This window comes from Vipera berus (genome assembly GCF_964194415.1).
Source record: "Vipera berus genome assembly, chromosome: Z".
Taxonomy (NCBI): domain Eukaryota; kingdom Metazoa; phylum Chordata; class Lepidosauria; order Squamata; family Viperidae; genus Vipera; species Vipera berus.
Genome location: NC_138205.1, coordinates 45,232,560 through 45,246,523, shown reverse-complemented (window position 1 = coordinate 45,246,523; position 13,964 = coordinate 45,232,560). Strand labels below are relative to the sequence as shown.

The window sequence follows — 13,964 nt, the reverse complement described above, 5'->3', positions numbered from 1 at the left end:
TCCCTTTCAATCTTTGGGGGCTGGCTGAGAAGCCTTCGTGCTGAGGGGAGCTGAACTCCTTCAGTAGGGTGGAAAAATGATCCTCAGGTCCCAAAGTTCTGACCTCCATTCCAGCACACCACAAAAAGCAGCTTCTTCTGCACACAGAGTAAGCTAAACTCTTTCGTCAGGCAGTTCTCTCAGCCAGCCCCTAAACATGAGAGGAAGCCAAAATCCAAGCTAAGAATGGGAAGGCATTGTAGTAAGATAAGGAGCTCATGGTGCCTCAGGTAAAAGGAGGAGGAAGCCCTGAGAGATCTGGTGCAGGTCCCCCATGTGTATCTCTCTGTTTCTCTCTTCCTCTCTCTGTCTCTCTCTCTCTTTCTCTCTGGAAAATCTTGCCTGAATTTTGGTAGGGAGGATTCTCAGAACTGAGTCTCCCAGAGTCTCCCTATCCCCACCCTCAGAGGCACCCCAAGCTCCATTTTACAACCCACACAATTTCTTAAGCCATTGAGTAAAACAGTTATGTGATGTCTCACCTAACAAAAGTTTCATTGAATGACTGAGATTCCAGGCCCAATTGTGGCCATTAAGAAAAGGCTACCTATATGTCAGTCTTCCCCTACCTGGTACCTTCCATTAAGCTGGATTTTACCTTCATGATTCCTGAACAAAGGGATTTCAGAGGGCTTCTGCTTTGGTAAAGCTGATAAAACTGCTAATGTTCACTATTCCTTTAATGTCAGAAATTATACTAATGACTATTCATATTTATGTTTATCTATGTCAGATAATTATATCTATGCCTGCACTTATTTTATAATATAATTTATAAGATTGTACCCTAGTATATTAGTCCTAATATATTTCCTTCAGCCTCAGTGGCTAACTGCAGGCAGGCTGAACTTTACACGAGATCTTATCCTATCCACCAAGCCAAATGCAGAACACTTGCTTTGGAGTGAAATATATGGGCTCCTGAGTAGATTCTTTGGGACCTAGGCACCCTGATTTCATCTATCCTAATAACTCTTTGAAAACTTATAATATCCAAAGGAACCCGATGACAAATGAGGCGGGAGTGAGCAATCAATACAGATTCTCATTTCATCTCTCTAGTCCCTACTCAACACCACCCACTCCTAAGCACTGCCTCTTTGGCCTCAGTGTTATGTCAAGAGGTTTGTTTATTCCTTTTAAACCTTTGTTTCCTGTTATTCAAGCTATTTATAAAAAAGGGCCCTCTTGCCTGGAAAGGGAGGAGACAATAAGAAATAAGAGAGAAATATTTCTAAAAGGGGAGGCAGAGAGATGATGTTCAAACCTATCTTCCAAGGCTATCTTCTGGACATCCCTTTTAATAAAACCCATCTGTGGGACAAGCATAAAAGATAGCTAATCACCATAGAAGGTTTATTAAAAAGAGGGTGGGAGAGAGAGAGATAGAAAAAAGAGACAGAGAATTTTAAATAAAAATATAATTCAGCCAAATGCTGCCATGGACACAGAGACTAAAGAGTTTCTAACAAGCACAAAACCAAACTGTAAAATGAAGTAAGTTTGTATTACTGAGAAAACAGAGTCCCAGATACAAGCCCTTTTGACTAGTATAACAACAACAACAACAACAACAACAACAACAACAACAATAATAATAATAATAATAATAATAATAATAATAATAATAATAATAATAATAATAATTTAATTTCTATACCGCCCTTCTCCCGAAGGACTCAGGGCGGTGTACAGGGCAATACAATAAAATACAACATACAAAAATTAAACAATATTAAATATTACAGCCCAATCCAATACATTAATACAATAACATTAAAATACCCCTAAACCCATCAGACCAGGCCGGCTTGTTCAAATAAATATGTTTTTAGGTCACGTCGGAAGGAGCGAAGGTCGGGAGCCATCCGGAGCTCCACCGGTAAACGGTTCCACAGGTCTGGCGCGCCCACAGAGAACGCCCTCCCCCTGGGGGCCGCCAGTCAACACTCTCTGACCGACGGCACCCTAAGGAGGCCTCTGTGGGAGCGCACTGGACAAAGAGAAGTTGATGCCGGCCGCAGGTGCTCCCGTAAGTAACCCGGACCCATGCCATTTAGGGCTTTATAGGTCGTAACTAGCACCTTGAATCTTACCCGGAGGACAACCGGAAGCCAATGCAGCTCACGTAGAGGTGTTACATGGGAGTATCGGGACACCCCCACAACTCGCGCGGCCACATTCTGCACCAGTTGGAGCCTCCGAGTAGTCTTCAAGGGCAACCCCATGTAGAGAGCGTTGCAGTAGTCCAAACGGGAGGTCACGAGTTCATGAGTGACTGTGCGCAAGGCATCCAGATAAGGCCGCAACTGGCGCACCAGGCGAACCTGGGCGAAGGCCCCCCTAGTCACATCTCCTATATGATCTTCCAAAGAGAGCTGTGAGTCTAGGAGGACACCCAAGTTGCGAGCCCTATCTACGGGGGGTAATATCTCACCCCCCATAGTTAACGGTGGAACAATCTGAATTTCCCGAGACGCCGGCACACACAGCCACTCAGTCTTGTCAGGGTTGAGCCGAAGCCTGTTCCTCCCCATCCAGACCCAAACCGCCTCCAGGCATCGGGACATCACATCAGGACATCACTGGGGTGGTTTGGGGTAGAAATAAAAAGCTGGGTATCATCCGCATATTGATGATACCCAACCCCCAAACCACAAATGATCTCACTCAGCGGCTTCATATAATGTTGAACAGGAGAGGCAAGAGGACCGACCCCTGAGGGACTCCACAAATGAGAGGCCTCGAGGCCGACCTCTGCCCTCCTGCCAAACATGCATGTGTTTATCATTTAAATAGCCAATTCCCAATTTTCCATTCTATTCCAATATAATCAATAGGCAAAACTTAAAATGCATATACATACTGAAAGACACATGCATGCCTCACATGTGCTGCTTTCTTTCTTCCATGTTTATGATGAACACCTATCATGCAATACAATAGGAAAATATAGTCTTTTATTTGAAGGTCAAGTCTGATGTGAGTCAAAGCTACTTCAAATATCTTTTCACGATCCTACAAAAGAGTGTAGGAGTATGTCCTTGCAGATCATAATGATTTCTACATTGGTCCATGATTAGTTGTAATATAGTTGTCCCATCTCTGAAGGGGTGGAATATGTGAATCATGCTTTTAATCATTAAATTATAAAAGTCCTCAATCCCCAAATAATATCTTTTATAAAGGTCAAAGTGTTCTGGATATAAGTCTACTATTTCATCTACCTATCTAATGTTGTCTGTCTCCAGATTTCCTCACCAGGTGGGCATCTACAATGAAGAGAGCTTTTTCTGTGATGGGACCCTATTTATGGAATTTCCTCCACAGAAACCTGACTAGCAACCACATTAGCATCATTTTGGCAATAATTAAAACTTTATTTTCCCAAGCCTTTTTATTAGCATTTATTTCTTTTTAATTCTTTGCTTTTGAGTGACTGCTTTATGGCAACCTAGTTTATATGGTGCTTTTATCTTGCCTTTTAAACAACAACAACAACAACAATAATGGAAGGGATCTTGGAGGTCATCTAGTCCAACCTCCTGCTCAGGCAGAATAACTTATAACATTTCAGACAAACGGCTGTCCAGTCTCTTCTTAAAGACTTCCAGCGTTGGAGCATTCCCAGCATTCATAACTTCTGGAGGCAGGTTGTTCCACTGATTGTTATGTCAGGAAATTTCTCCTTAGTTCTAGGTTCCTTCTCTCTTTGATTAGTTTCCATCCATTGCTTCTTATCCTGCCTTCAGGTGCTTTGAAGAATAGCTAGACTCCCTCTTCTTTGCGGCAACCCCTGAGATATTGGAACACTGCTATCATGTCACCCCTAGTCCTTCTTTTCACTAAACTAGACATACCCAGTTCCTGCAGTCGTTCTTTATATGTTTTAGCTTCCAGTCTCCTAATCATCTTTGTTGCTCTTCTCTGTACTTTTCCTAGAGTCTCAACATCTTTTTTATATCGTGGTGACCATCTGATTTTATTATATACATTTTAGTCATTTTTAGTATTTTTAGTATAGTATTATTAGTATATTTCCTGTAAACCATGCAAAGAGCTTCAGCTACTGAGTAGTTTAAACATTTTAGTAAATAAAATAGCTGTTTGAAATGAATTTATTACCAAACAGGAATGATTAAAGTTTACTTAGTATATCCATTTATTTCAGTTCAATTCCTCCCTTTATAAATTAGGGTTCATGCACACAAATATCCTATGAAGGGTGAAGAGCACCGCCATGCCTATAAGTATCTTCAGTATTTAAGAAAGAACCAGAGGAAAAATTAAGAGGAATAATGTGGACTTTTAAAGATAAGCTTTAGAGCCCGGGTGTCCAACCTTGGCAACTTTAAGACTTGTGGGCTTCAACTCCCAGAGTTCCCCTGCCAGCCAGCCAGCCAGCCATTTTCAGCTCCCACAATTCCCCAGAATTCTCTAGCCAACCATTTTAAGCATGGCTGGCTGAGGAATTCTGGGAATTGAAGACCACAAGTAATAAAAGGGCCAAGTTTGAAGACTCCTGCTTTAGAGAGTAAGAAAACATTTCTCAATAGCTACCCCAGCTTTGGCTTAATCACATTTTATCACAGTATAAGAACCCTCTGCACTCATCTATGTTCTAGGTCTCTCCAGCCTTCACTTTCAGACAAAATGTCTGAATACTATACTCCCCCTGAGTTGTGGAACTCTAGTCTGAGACATTGGAATCCTGGCCTGCAACAACTTTATGTTGAGTATATCTAAATATTCTTACACTGCATATAAACCAATATTGTTATTACATAACCCTCCCCAAAAAGGAGAGAACTTCCCAGCACCTCTTAAAAAGAAGTTAACCATTCAGTTTACTTCAACCTTATGAAATGAAAAGATCCAGTTCATGAAATTTCATACATGTATCTTTGTTTCAAAAAATGGTCTAATACTTTTAACTGAAGAGATCAGCTTGAAAAGATATAGGCAATACTTTAACAGCCAAAATTTAAGTACAAATTTTAAATTTTAAATTTTAAATTTTTTAAATTTCCAATTCTTAAGAGATACGTTATAGCAAAAGTGTTTTACATAGCTCCTTGTTCTATCTCATAATTATTTGCTAGAAGAATAAACAAGCTTTCATTTTGTCATCCATTTATAGGTTTCAGAGTCCTGCCTTCCTTTATGCAAGATAGCCTTCTTTTCAAATTTAAATTATTTATCACCTAAATAAATGCAGACTTTGGAATGTATCAATTAAAAATATAACTTCTGTATAACTATCACAAGGGGGAACTATTCTATAAAACATGCTGTTGTACTGCTTTGTATTTTATTGTTACAAATAAATGGGAAAAGATTCGGGACCAACAGATGGAACAATATACCCAGGATTGAAGGATCAGAGGATATTATCTATGAAAAATAGAGCATATGAAAAAACTCATATAAATATTTTAGCTAATTATTGGAACTAGAAACATTTTTAAACAATAATGGTCAGTCAAGATAGAATACAAAAGAAACTCTGGGATATGCATAATTTTAATATTTTGTAAGCAATGTTACTGCTTTTGAAAAACATGAATCTCCTCAAATTAAGGAAGCTCACCAAGTGACAATGAGCATGTGATATGTGGTATAGCAATTGTGCTGCAGCAAAGTGACTAGCAACACATGAAATTTAATTTTATTTTAAAAATAAGCTACTTAAAGCTAGTTTAAAAAAAAGAAGCAAAAGAAAAACAGATTTCAAGAATTATAATAATGTGTTCAATTATTTTGGGAGTTGGTGTTTGCTGTTCTAAATCTTATTCAACAAAAATACAGCACTTGTTCAGTACTTATGTATAATTCCTTTTTTGTCACACAATGATGTTCCTATACTTTCCTCAGCTGCATGAGGAAAGAGATATATTAAAGAGATGCAGCTTATGACGAAACCAGAGATCTTGGAAGAAGCATAGGGCTTCAATAGATGCAACAAATAATCTTCAATGCAAGTAGTTTACTAACAAGCAAAATTACATTCTGTAAAAGGTTGTCTCCAGGTCATCATGACAAAACCATAAAGAAATATTTATATTTTTGTTTCAACTAGTATAACATCCAAATATCTGGTTGGGGGGGATCCTAACAGAAGAATATATATGGTATCATTCACATGACACAAACAAATCAACTGAATGCATCATGCACATTGTCTGGCAGCATTATTGGTACAGTTTGCCATTCCCTTTTCTGGGATTTTTTCTTCTTCCAAAGCCTAGCCAACAATTCTGGAATTCCCAGATAGGTCCCCAACTAGACTGACTCCTGCTTATTTTCCAAGATCAGCTAAGTATTGCCAGCTGTTGAAAAACGTAAATATACCCTCAAATTAAGCTTAACTGGATATGACTATATAGCTTTCTTGGTAACATAAAGAAATGGTTTGTCATTAGCTTCCTCAGGATTGATTTTTTTTATTTCCTAGCGCAAACCCCTGGTTTCTTGGTAAACTTGGTAAACTTCCATCCAAATGCCAAGCAATTCCAACCTTACTCAGCTAGATATTTAAGGGATTTTGTGAGTAGGTGGGTGGGAACTAAATTAATATTAAAATATAAGTGAATTTTATACAGATATTTTTGACTGAAATGAAAAGACACCATTTAGTATCTATCAGTATACTCAACATAGAAAAGTATACTGATAGCTCCTTTCTATCCAGCTTGATACACTCCCCAGTTTATTGTGTAGTCTTGTTCTACAATAAACAAAACATCAGGAGGACGACTAAATTGTAACCAGGATCATTTCATGACTTATCCTCACTGCCAAGACTCATATAAATGTGATCTGGTAACACTGTCACATCAGTTCTATTTTTCACAATAAGAGCTAAGTATGTTCTGGGCAGTAAACAAAATAAAGGCTTACATAATACAAAATCAAGTGAAAGAGAGAAGATTGACGAAGTTAAGGTTCCAACAAAAATCTCATCACCAACAGATAACACATAACTATGCCAGTGCCTGGGGAAAAAGCTGGGTTTTTCACCGCCTTCCTGAAGACCAGTATGATCGAGGCCATCCGTATCTCTGTAGGAAACCTATTTCATAAGGCAGGCACCATGACAAGAAGGCATATTTCCAGTATTTACTAGGCAACATTGCTTTACCAAAGGGACCCAAAGAATGTGTAATCATTGTGGATAAATGAATCAGCAAATAATCTGACTCTGTAATGTAGGGCTTTAAAGTGGCAACCATATTTTGAATTGCACTGGTTGCTTTTACAATTGTTGCCAAAGATGCCTTTCTCACATACATTGTACTATATACCATGCTACACTATACTCTACAATTCTTATTTCAGAACCTATTCTCCTAAGGAGAAGCGCTGCACTGAATGTGCAAAACACTGGTATTGTAATGGGCATATATTGCATCAATCTGCAGCTCCATGTGAGCAGAGCCCTCTTGTTTGGGACATTTCAAAACTTCTGAAAAGGTTTCCTGCAGAATATAAGTCAGGAATTGATTATTTTTAATTCAAGTGATAGTGGGAAGAATGATCAGGAGAACTAACATTTTCTGTTTCCCATGAACAGAATCAGTACTGATGCACATTTCTACCTCTATAACATTTAGATACTCTTCTAGAGTTTTCCTTAGAGCAGAACCAGAAATGTACCTAAATAACTGTCTAGTGACTCTAGTCTGTACAAAAGTGGGAAAACCTTCTTCACCAGCATGTCTTTATGTCCATACACTAAAACTGAAATTAATTTATCTAAAATAGCTAACTCCAGATCTGTCTGTGAAGTTATTTCTAGAACTTACCAAACTCAGATTTCTATTATACTGTAGTTCTTTGACCCCCTTGAGTTTTTAAATTGCAGACTCAAGCGTAATCTTTAATTTGTCCTAATTCCCTTCCCAAAAACTACATCATTCCTCATTCTAAAGAGGAACCAAGCATGAGAAACAAGTATTTGCCCAAAATTGCTCAAGAAGAGAATAACAGAGCAAGGTTCAAAATGAAGTCACCAAAGCTGCCAACTACAGTTTACTCTCTTCTGTAACAAATGGGGCAATCACACTTTAGCATGGTTGCATAAAGAGATGAACACAAATTGGTTTTGACATAACATTCAAGATTAACTTTGTTTCTCAGATACAAATTCAGCAATTCTTAGCCTAACTTGATCCACAGAGTTATGATTTTACATCATTTTTTCAGTATCTCTGGAGAAAAACTGAGATAAAAAGAATAATAGATATGTATTCAGGATGAGTGTGATAACAAAACTAAGATGTTTAGAATAGTGCTTGTTCATGTGTATGCCAATTACCGTGAGAAAACTTGAATGTCAATGCAAACTACCCAATTAAAAAAACCAACAGAGTTCCAAACATATTTTGAAGCTGAAGAAATTCCTAAACCTGATTTAAAAAAGCTTCAAAAGACATGTAAGTCACCTAACCACAGATTTGATTAACAAATGGTCAAATCTATTTTTATTTAATTAGAAAGTGGTGAAATAATATCCTAAAATAATGATTACAGATTTATTATTACGTATAATAAACATTATACATCAAAACTTTAAAACTGAAAAAGAAGACATTTCAAATGTAGCATTCAGGAAGTATGTCAAACTTTAAAAAACGTGCATACTAGCAAAGACATCATCACTAAGACCCATTTTGGAGTTCCTAGATGAGGAAGACAGTACAGTTCAGGATTTCGAAAGTGTAGGAAAACCAAAAATAGCTTGTATAGCTCACAATTCCTCCACAAGTTGTCACTTGAATTGTAACAGAATAGAGCACTTATGAAATACATCAGCCAATGGTCATTTTTGCTTTATTCAACAAAAAAATATGAGCTTGTACCGAATATTGTGATGGTGTTTTCAAATCTGCTCTAAACACAATAAGAGCCTCTTCATCCTAAGTGTGCATCATCCTATATTCGCCCCTACTAACCACTGAGCTACTGAATTTGGTTACTTACTAGCTGGTGAAGGTGTACTATACCCACTGACTGGCAGCTGGTGTTGCATTCCAGGCAGATTTCCTGGAGGTGAGAGGCCTCCAATCATGTGAGGAAAGAAGAAATAATGTGGAACTGGATAGCTGCTGAGATGTCCACTCCCTGGTGTAGAACAGGAGCTACTGTTGCTCGCCATAGCCGGCACAATCCACAAGCCTGATCCTTGATTAAAAAAAGACTCACATAAGAGCTGAATGCAAAGCACTTAATATAGAGGTGCAGTCCAGAACCATGAAACTTTGATGCAAAATCAGTATAATTTCCTCTTCCCTTGGGGTTCAGGACAAAGTTAAGCAGAAGAAATATGTTCAGTTCACCAGAAAATTCCCCAGGCAAGCAGAGTGTATCCTCAAGATTTCAAAAATATTTCAGGTGTCTTTGGGAACAGATCTTCTAAAAAAAAAAGCATGTAGGAGAAGCTGCAAGGTCCTCTGCGCAAGGTGGTGATAGAGCTGTAGAAAGAGAAAGATAAGAGTAAGCAAAGATGCAAAGGTCTGCATTACAAAATCAGACTGTATTCTAATAATTAGCAGTCATAAAGAAGTGGATTTTTTCAAACAGGGATGTAGCCCGAAGCTTTGGGAACTTTTAGTTCAAAGAATATAAAGAATATAAAAAGAAAAACATATCAACATAATTATTATAATGTTGGAAAACATTTCTGTTTATATGAGACCTTGATTCACATTTTATCTTGTAATCTATATAGATTTCCCTGGTACATATAAATAAATAAATATGTATTTCATTTATTTTTTTTATAAAGGGCTTACTCCAATAGATAAGATATCTACGGCCAATATATTCCATATTATTCCTGTTGTACAATTTAAGGAAGTGAAAAAGAGTTTGTTTTCTGCTATTGTACAAAATAAAAAAGTAAAATAAAATTCCATCATCCTGACAAGGATTTACATTCTAGTGTTCTTTTTTTGCCAGTATGCTAAAGTTTGACCTTTTTGTATTTTTTTAAGGCCCTCAATGCTTTTATTACATTTAATCAACACAGAATAAATATCATTCTTTAACAGGTATTGGTAAAAATATATAAAAGAATTTTTTTAAAAAGTATAAAAAAGTGGCTCAATCTTTTTTTACAGCCATAACAAAATACATTTAACCATACTAAATTATTTAGCAAAGAGAAAAGTTAAGAAAACTTTAAGTTGAGCAAACTCCACCTTACCTATTACGATTCTTAATGTAATGCTGCTGGCAAACTTACCTACAGGAGCTATTACAGGAGCACAACTATCACATAGAGCTATTGGGAGTCAAGTAATTGGGATTACAGCAGGGAGGAGGATCCATCAGAATTTGAGGGAAAATTCAAATCAATGCTCAACCCCTGCTGCCAACTCATATTTTGTTCTTACATTCCACTGTATATAATTTCCTACATGCCACTGAGTATAATTTCTTCTTTGGCTTTCTTGTCAGTCAGTCCTGCTATCAACACCATGCCTTGCCCCTATTCTCCACCCCCATCCCCACCCCCACTTAATTACCACAAGAGACCATTTATCGCTCTCCCTTGACAGGAGGTGACAGGTAGCCCAGCCCCTCCAGACAAATGAGTTGGAGGTCGGAAGGTTTGGCTACCTGCTGCCCTTGCCTTACCATAAATCATGGGAGGGGGAACAGAATGGAGCCCAGGACACTAAAGGAAATGCTGATTAATGAAAAACAAAATGAAAGGCCTCTCTGCTTTCCCCTTCCTGAAAGAAACAGATGAAGGGAAGTAATTCCAATAGAAGTCTGAATTCAAATTCGAAGTCTGAACCGAAATTAGGGAAGGGGGCTAGAATTACTGTAGTCTATCACTTCCACACAAAAACCCATGCTCCACTTACTTCATCACATGCCGAAGAGAAGAAATATAAAATTGCCTTTCTGACAAAAGCACAGCACACATTACTGGGAAGTTGTCCTCAGATTCAGCTGCCATGGAGCCTTTGCGAGGCTCCTGTGCATTTCACTGGAGTTTATGAAGTAAAAGGGCCGGGAGACAGAGGCAATCCCAAAGACTGATTGACCATCTACTTTGTTGTTTCATATCACCAAGTACATTTCTATCTCCATTCATGTATTTATGCAATATCCTAAACCATGCAGAGGCTTATTTGGTCTTAGGTAAGGATATTATGTAAATCCAAGCTATTATTGGCAATTCAATAAATTATCAGCAAAAATGATTTACAGTAGTGAGCTGTCTAAAATAAATCAAAACTTCTGACTCTAAATCTCAGCTTAGTTATATATTGCTATTTCACACTGCTGCACATGGATGACTTAAAACAAAGCAGCTTCTCAAAACTCTTCCATGCTTGGGATAAATAATGGGATAGCTGAAAATTTGCTAACCGATTTTTGGGGGTATAAATAGCCATCCTAAAAGCCAGCCTGGTGTGATGTTTAAGATGGTGATCTAGAGCAGGGCTCCCCAAATTTGGCCACTTTACGACTAGAGCCATGCTCTAGTCCAACCCTCTGCTCACGCTGGCTGAGGAATTCTGGGAGTGGAAGTCCACAAGTCATAAAGTGGCCAAGGTTAGGGACCTTTGATCTAGAGATCTGTAGTCCTCCCTTAAAGCTGGCTAAGTAATCTTAAACTAGTCACTCTCTCAGCCCAACCTACCTCATAAGGCTCTTGTTAAGAGAAAATAAGAGGTGGGAGCATTGTGTACAAATAATTCTGATCAATAAATCAAATGGAATTTTAGAAAAAATAAATGTTTCAGAAATGGAGGCAGGGACAATATTGTAAGACTGGTGGAATTCAGACCTGATTTTTTTCCCCTCAAACAAATAGCAGACTAGTAAAAACATTATGTAAAAAAAAACTCCCAGGGGTAGATTAGATTACATTCCCAATTAAATGGAAAATTGGGCATATTTCCAGATGCCTGCACAGCACGCTGAAAACAGCAAGGACCTATTCTATTAGAGTACTCTTCCCTTTCCCAAGGTCCAAAAAGTTTGTATTTTGCCCTGGGAAGAAAGGTTGCTGCAAGGCAGATTTTTTTTCCTTTTGGCCAAGCAAGTAAGTTGGCCAGAGCCTCTCTTCTGCCTGACATTAAGAAGGAGACACTCAGCCAATCCAGAAAACAGGAAACATGCTAGTTGAAGCCAAGTAAGTGGAAAGATAACAGACTGGAGCCCCAGACTAGAAGCCATCACTAAAAAGGCAAATCCCACCCCAAAATCATCAATCTCCATATGATACCTGAAGCTACATTTTTCAGGGATGGCTTCTAACTTCCCAGCCTAAACTTCTATTAGTTCCTGGCTTTTTTTTTCAAGTATTAACCAGACTTTACTTAAGTTTTAACCCAAATCCCTGCTGGGACAGATGTAATTCTATCAATTATTCATTTCATTTACATTAAATTCTATGACCAAAAGGACTGTTTTGGGGCTTACACTTAAAAATAATCACTATATATTTAGAATGAGTATTCTAACTGCTATCAGCTCAATAAAAAAAACATGAAATTGCTAGGATCACCTTTTGTCAGCCTTCTAAATGACAACTCAGTTACAGAGCTGTCTTCCTAGATACTGCCTCACAGCCATTCTAGCATCCAGAAATGACAGTCACAAAGATATTTTATATAATATAAATAGTCTTGGGAACTGATCTAAACAGATAAATAATAATTAAATAATCACAGACCACGTGATAGCATTTAGGAATACTATGGTATTGGGTTTTTTTTCATGTTTGGGCTGCTTTTAAGTATTCTATTTTGCTTTTGGTTATGCTGTTTATTGTTTTGGATTCTATACCCATAAAGCCATGTAGAGAGCACTGTTGTGAGGAAGCACAAGACAATAAGTTGTAAAGTTAGAGGATCAATTTTTCTCACTATTAATATTTTACCATTGAATCAAAGGAAAATGTAACATTAGATTTAAATTTAAAGAGAATAATTCTAGAGAATAGTTATACATGCAGCTGTGAAATTACAGCATTTATATTGATTTGGATGAAAAAAGTAAAGGTTTCCCCAATCCAACATGTCCAACTCTAGGGGGCAGTGTTTATCTCCGTTTCTTAGCCAAGGGAGCCAGTGCTGTCCCAAGAAATTTCTGTGGTCATATGGCAAGCATGATTATATGCTGAGGTGCACAGAGCACTGTTACTTGCTGGCCAAAATGGTACCAATTTATCTGGTTGCATGATTTCGAACTGCTAGGTTGGCAGGAGTTAGGGTAAAAAAGAAAGCTCACCCCATCACGTGGTGCCTGATTTGGATAACTATGCCCAAAAATCCACTTAAAGAAAGGATGGGCAATCTGCATGCCATCTTCAATCCTTCTCAACTACTCCCCCTGCACACTTGGAGGCTAAACAAATTAAAACTGCATGTACACGCACATATACATCTTAATCTTTAGGAGAGTTCAGTGGTACAGTATTAAGGCAGCAGACTAGAAACCAGAATACCATGTGCTGTAGTCCTGTCTTGGCAAGAAGCCAGCTGGGTGACTTTGGGCCAGTCATTTTCTCTCAGCCCTAGAAAGGAAGAAAGGAAAAAAAAAAAAATCTTGCCAAGACAACTGCAGGATTTTGTCCAGGAGTTGCCAAGTGTTAAAAGTAACTCAAAATTCTTTAAGGATGCAACCAATCTTATCCTTTACACAAAATCCAAAGATGGCTGCAAGCAACATGAAAGAATTTACTTATTTTGTACTAAAGTAAAGTAATAAAAATCAATATAGCCCTGTTCAACTGACAACTGCTGAATTGCCCACTGCTACGGCTTATTGTGGAAAGTGCTTTTCCACAGAGGTAATGGATGAGAGACCAGAAAAGGAACAAAACTGCAACCAAGCATGAAGGATACAATAATTCACTAGTGGGATTGTGTAAACCCAAAGAGGAGGGAAGAAAAGGAAAC

At 38.0% G+C, this 13,964-nt stretch overlaps 1 protein-coding gene across 1 annotated transcript in view; it reads right to left on the bottom strand.

The window, feature by feature from the left end:
- The window catches only part of RARA (retinoic acid receptor alpha), a gene marked incomplete at its 5' end in the record, with an annotated part of 230,072 nt that overhangs the window by 160,469 nt on the left and 55,639 nt on the right, over positions 1-13,964 (bottom strand). The window contains one exon of the mRNA XM_081343819.1: positions 9,022-9,512. Within this exon, the coding sequence (XP_081199945.1) occupies positions 9,022-9,196 (175 nt within the window). The remainder of the gene's footprint in view (positions 1-9,021; positions 9,513-13,964) is intronic.